This window comes from Meleagris gallopavo, chromosome 4, assembly GCF_000146605.3.
Source record: "Meleagris gallopavo isolate NT-WF06-2002-E0010 breed Aviagen turkey brand Nicholas breeding stock chromosome 4, Turkey_5.1, whole genome shotgun sequence".
Taxonomy (NCBI): domain Eukaryota; kingdom Metazoa; phylum Chordata; class Aves; order Galliformes; family Phasianidae; genus Meleagris; species Meleagris gallopavo.
The window spans coordinates 61,853,649-61,859,939 of NC_015014.2; the positions used below are offsets into that span (position 1 = coordinate 61,853,649).

Consider the following 6,291-nt stretch of genomic DNA (forward strand, 5'->3'; position numbering starts at 1 on the left):
AAAAAAAAAGAAAAAAGAAAAAGAAAAAAGCCTGCCATAACACTGTAGAATTATATTCATCATCCCAGCATGTCAAAAAAAAAATATATATATATATTCCTCCCTTCAATGGGAGACAGGTAGAGGACAGGGCAGCACGTGACAATGCAGCTCCTGATGTGAACGAGCAGCTGAAGAAGAAACAGCACTGAGACTGGAATTAAACTAGTGTAGTGTTGTCTGTTTCCTCTTATCCTCTCCCTTGCTCCCCCATCTTTGTTTTTTCTTTCTTGTATCTGGACCTTCTGGAATTCAACTTTAAAGCTTTACATCATCTAGATTAATTCTTGGCCAAGCAGGCTAACATAAAAAATAGAGGTAAACCTGTCAGGATAAACTAAGTAACAGTAATCTTCATGCATGTGAGGCAGATTTTAGGGAAGCAACACATACTTGAGCTACATTTACTACCATTAGGCCAATAGTCACATACAGAAGGAAGAACTGGACTCACCCTGCTGGTGAAGGAACAACAACTACACAACATTCCCCTCCTCAGAAAGCAGCCTGGACCAAAGATGTTCTCCCATTACTGGCTGGCCCTTATTTTATTTAGTCCAGGGTAACTCCACCCTTCTTGTCACAAGGGGGCACAGGTGCAAACAGTTTACCAGTGCTGCCTAGATCAGCTACATGCCATCACCAGGTGCTCAATCACCAGTTCAAACCGGGATCTAACAGTTCCCCTAAATAAGGAACAAGGAATGTGCATCTTGACCTTAGTGTTTTGTTGTTTAATCATTAAATGTAGCTTTCCATCTTTGTTCTTAGTTAGCTAGCCCCAACAAATGACCGACATTAGTGGTGTGAAGTGTCATCTGTTAACACTTTTTTTTATCTGATATTATTAAAGTTCCTGCATGAGATGATCTTGAAGGAAGCAGATCATGACCTATATGCTTTAAATTGCCCTAATTGCCACTTTCATATTATGTAATTTGGCTAGGCAAGGGGATTCCAGCAGAACATTTCAAAGAGTTTGTGATGTTTAAAAGTTACATGCTAAATTATAATGACAGTCAGAAAAATATTCTTGGGCTTGAGAGAGTTTTGAATAAAATCTTCCTTTTTCTCCTCAGAGAACAATGGACTTAATTTAATTCCTTATTTTTCATTGAGAATTTAAAATTTGGTTAATGAACATGCATCCCCGAACTTTCCGTTTAGATAATCTGATATTATTCTCTGGTGCTTTTAGAAAACCCAAAACTATGTGTTTATGAGGTTGTGCTAACTGCAGTGGATGTCTAATGTAAACTGCACTGTGTCATCTTTTATACATTAGTGTGTCTCTGATGGCAGTTGCGCATTTAAAAGGTTATGTTGTCCTATTTTGCAGTACTTAGGAATTGAATTGTTATCTGAGTTACAGATTGTGACTTTTTTATGCTGGATTTGCTCAGCCTGTGAACATATTATGGCATTAGAGTACAGAACTACCAAGTAGTGATGAGTCATTTCCTTCACATTTTATAGCAAACTTCCTCAGTCTTCCTCTCAGAACATCAGGACACAATTGTGCTGAGCAAAATAGTGTTACTTGGTGCCACCACAGCTCTGAAGCTCTGGCTGTCCATGTCAGCCTGTTCCAGAAAAGCAAATAAGTAAATAAAGTTTTCATTATTTTAATGCACAAAATTCATAACTAAAGTGGTTTCTGCTAAGTGCTTAGCTTTCATCAAACAGTTCTCCAAAAGCAAATGCTAAAGAAGATTACAGAGAGGCTTTAGAACTAGAGGGATCAGAAGTTTAATACATTTTATAAATTATTTATCTGTGATTCCAAGTACTCTCAATTTTGGTAAATTATTTCACTAGGCTAAGTGCAAGACGCAGAGAAAAACCTGGTTTAAAAATTGCAGTAATTAAGTAATCCTGTGTCACTGAATGTCATAGAAGAATTTACCTTGAAACCAGAAACAGTAATGTGCAGAGGTTCCTGAATTCCCTACAATTTAGTGCACTAACTCAGAATAATTACACTTTTCCTAGTTATTTTCAAATAACCTGCTGATGCTGAGATGAATGGCTGAGTCTATGGTATCTAATATCATCAGTTTAAACATCAATTTCTGATGTTTAAAAATTATTCTGAGATCTGAATCTGTGTTTGTTAAACATACTGAATTCTCACTGAAAATGCAAGTTTTTGTAATCTTTTACCTGATTTTAATGACAGGAGGAAAAAAATGGAAAAAAAAGAGAAAACATCCAGTCAGTAAATTCTTGCTGTAAAATGGATGAACCCAGCTGGTCCAGGGGTGGATCTGAGCTCCCAGGAGCTGTTTGCTCAGCAGCCTCAAGTAGGGCAACTCGGAAAGCTCAGGCAAAACTTCATTGGAGGTCACACTGCTGGCACGTGTTTTGATTCTCTCTCTTCTCTGGGCTTTTCCTCACTCCTGCCTCCTGTTATAAATACACATTCAAGAAGTTCTTTAGCATGAACGTGATTGGTTTCATTTTCTTGTTTCAAAGAATAACTAAAGCATCTAGAATCTGGAAATTGAAAAGTTTGGGCTCATCTTGCATCAATGCTGCTTAGCCAGCTGCATGTTAGTTATTGTCTTTGTTCTTGTTTTCTGTGTGTATTTCCCAAAATTTCAAGCTGGCCTATTGGTCATTTAAATCCTTTTTTTTGTTTGTAGTGTCAACCTCAGTATTTTCTCTTTTTCTTCCATTATGTAGGACAGGAATACTTCTAGGTTTTTATGTTTTTAATGCATATAAACCATGTTGAGAGTCTTTGAAAACTACACTCTTTGTTGCTAGTAAAAATTGCTGATAAATGAGTTGTGTGACCAGCAAGGCCGTGCTCAGTGTCCTGGTAGTCTGCAAAACCATACTGACAAAAAAAATTTGCCAACTCACTAAGATTGTGTGGTTAGAAGATAGTCCAAAAGAAAGTATACATGCTGGCAAGGCACAACATTTGAGAAGTTTGGCCATTATTGCCTGTTGTATGTTAGTAAAACTGAATGGAGTCACTTCCTTCTCCTGTTTTCATTTAGCTTCATCTCTCTGCTGTGAAACTAGCAGAATTGCACAGCGATCTGAAAATACAAGAAAAGGATGAGCTAAGCTGGAAAAAACTGAAGGCTGAAGGGCTGGATGAAGATGGAGAGAAAGAAGCCAAGCTTAGACGCAACTTAAATGGTAAGGTATATCTTTGCAGAAGAGATTTAAACTGCATGAAACGTTTGTTTAGACACCTCTGTAAGTGTTTGAACCATTTAGTAACAGATTGTCTTTCAAGACACTCAGTAGGCAGGAGTTGTTTGGAGATCAGCAGGGATGTCAGGAGGCTAACAGCTTCCTTCGCTTCGGATGTTTTCAAAAAAAGATCATTAAACTCTTCATCTTAAACTGTTAACCTACCCACTGTGAGCTGCAAAATCTAACTCTGAAAGTCAAGGATGCAGCAGCCAGCCTTGTGTACATTCATAGCTGATTCTAATGCATCTCTATCTTCTATTTCCCCTGCAGTCATTATGACTAAATACGGAATGAACAGAAAGAAAGACTCTCACTTAACTGATACTAACTACATTAAAGATGGTACAGAGAGTGATACACTGGATGACCCAAGACTGGAAAAATTATGGAGCAAGGTGGGTAAAATTTCCAGGATTGCAGTGTAGTAAACCAGTGTTTCTTCTCTTCTGAGAGCCTCCAATCTTGGAACCTGAATACCTTTAAGGTAAACTGACCTATTTTTAAACACAGGACAGACTACTGTACTCTGTAGCACATATCACTGTGCACTGTGGGCATTCCATGTGCATCCAAGTCAGTAGGTTTGGCAGCTTATCTTTGCTAAAGAAAACACACCAAGAAGGCTCAGATCCTCTGTCCATTAAGACAGATAGAATCTTTCCTCAAATGTCACTGAACTCATGATTTTCTTTTGTTGTTTTTCATGTTCTTCTTGTTGTTCTTTCCATGTTGGTTTGTTTTTAACTTTGCATTTAAAATAGAACTATTTCATGGAATATTTAGAAAGGAGAAAGAGGATGTTTGGGGAGATGCTAGAAAGACATTAAAGACATTCCCAACAATGTTTTCAAGTGAAACCTTCCAGGATTTGCATGAAAAATAAATAGAAAGTGTACTGTCTGGGCAGCTAAAACTGGCAAAGTAGTAATCTTAAAAAATGAAGTAATTTGTTTTTAGAAACAAGTAGTTGTATAAAGCAAAGAGTTCTTAGGCTAATCTAGTGCAATGGTAATAAAGCAGAGAAAAGTTTGGCTGTGTTTTAAAGTGTTACTGTAACCAGATGCAGCTGTGGCAAAGGATACATTGCCATGTGCTTGTTAGTAGTTAAGTTCATCACTCAGAAATATTCCATAAGGCTGAAAAGATGTGAACAGTTCAGTTTTGGTCATGCCGTTGCAAGAGGTAAGTCTTGTGGGCAATTAGGGCTTCACTAATTGCTGAATGTAGTCCTGTGAGGAACAAATCACTGCATGGCAAATAGAATCATAGAAACGCACAGTAGTGATACAATCTTCACTTGCCAGTAGAGTATGATTTCTTGAGTAAAGACTTTGCTTAGTATTGGGCTACAGCTATCACGCAGACAGTTCCCTTTCACTTGCCCTTGAATCTCTGTGGCCCTTCCTTCTCTATCAAATTGTTTTCCATAGAATATAAAAGGCAGGTTTTTCATCGGGTAGTCTGTAGCAAGCCAACGTTGTAGATCTGAAACAAACTTCAGTTTGATATGATTAAAGTGACCATGTTCCTGAATGTCTAGTTTTGCCTTCAAACTTATATAATGGGACTCAAAATAGAAGATCTTATGGAAGAGCTGGGCTTAATCATTTTCTTAATGTAGCAGGGAGAAGTTTCAGCAAGGGAACGCATGTAATAGCACTAGGCCTGGGAGTCATAATGAGCTGATGTTTCTTTCAGGCCAAGACCTCTGGGAAGTTCTCAGATGAGGAACTGGATAAGCTTTGGCGAGAATTTAAACACCACAAAGAAAAGATTCGTGAATACAATATTCTGCTTGAGACCGTGAGCAGAACTGAAGGTGTCCAAACATTTTCCTGATATTTCTAGATCTCTGCCTATTGCCTCCATTGTTTCCAAGTTTCTTTGAAAATCCCTCAGTCTGACATTCCTGCTAGAACAGCTTGCAGATGCTGACATTCCCAGATACTTGCTTGGTTTAATTCCACATTAGCTGCCAAAAATCATTCCAGCTAATGAAAGAGTTGCCATTTCAGTTTTCTAATTCTTGCTTGTGTTTCAAGCAGTGAAGATACCATCAGATTACTAACAATGGCTTGTTGGAGTTTAATGGAAATTATGCTGCAAGCGCAGATTTACTGCTGCAGATTGTGGTTCTAAAGTCTGCAAGACATGGATGTTTCATCTCATCAGTGGAAGCCCAAGAGGATATATATCTTAGGCACTGAGCCTGAGGATCTGTATTCAGTTTGCTGTCTTAATCCTAGTTAAAGTTTTGTTAGAATCAAACTGTTCTAAAGCTTGCAGGCAGCTTGATGTTTGCATTGCAGAGTCCAAGCTGAAGCTGCTGAAAGTTATTTTAACATTGGATGTCCTGACTAATGACATGTCTGAGGGAAGGTTATAGGATTTACCAACCATACCTATTCAATTTCCTTGAGATAATGCTAACCAGGGAAATCAGAACATTCCCTTATTACAATTTCAGCTGATCACCAGCAGGAGGTAAAAGGCATTTCTGTAACACCGCCCTCCAGAGCACTGAGGAGCATTAACCTGCAAAAGGAGTTACTGCTTTTGAGTATGATGTCAGTGCTTTACTGATTATAAGAACTGATTATATTTTATCCATCCCAGATTTGAGGGATTTCTACAGCTTCTTACCTAGTAGGATTTGGCCCACAGTCAGCATTTCTCTTTCAACAGATATTCACAAAAATGTAATCAACCCATCTGAAGAGAACCTGGTGAAAGAGGAAGTCTTGCACAACAAGCACAGAGAACTTAAAGACAAGCTAAGAAGCATCAACCAGGGGTTTGAGCGTTTGCGTAAAGTCAGTCACCAAGGATATGATGCAACCAGTGGTACGATTCACTGGTATTTTTTAATGCTTATTTGCTATCAATTTTATTAAACAAAAATCAGTGAGCAAGTTAATTCATTTAATCGTAGTAAATTCATTTAACATGGGAAGGGATATTATACTTTCTGCAACAAGGGGCAGGTAAGTTAGGCAATGTGCAGGGCAAACAATGCCATTAATTGCTTTTGGGGATTTT

At 38.1% G+C, this 6,291-nt stretch overlaps 1 protein-coding gene across 1 annotated transcript in view; it reads left to right on the forward strand.

Moving 5' to 3' along the window:
* Positions 1-6,161, forward strand: part of LRPAP1 (LDL receptor related protein associated protein 1) — an 11,099-nt gene extending 4,938 nt beyond the window's left edge. Inside the window, exons 2-5 of the mRNA XM_031553293.1 lie at positions 3,048-3,192; positions 3,523-3,647; positions 4,951-5,071; positions 5,938-6,161. Of these exons, the coding sequence (XP_031409153.1) occupies positions 3,048-3,192; positions 3,523-3,647; positions 4,951-5,071; positions 5,938-6,146 (600 nt within the window). The 3' untranslated portion in view covers positions 6,147-6,161. The remainder of the gene's footprint in view (positions 1-3,047; positions 3,193-3,522; positions 3,648-4,950; positions 5,072-5,937) is intronic.
* The last annotated feature ends 130 nt before the right edge of the window (positions 6,162-6,291 follow it).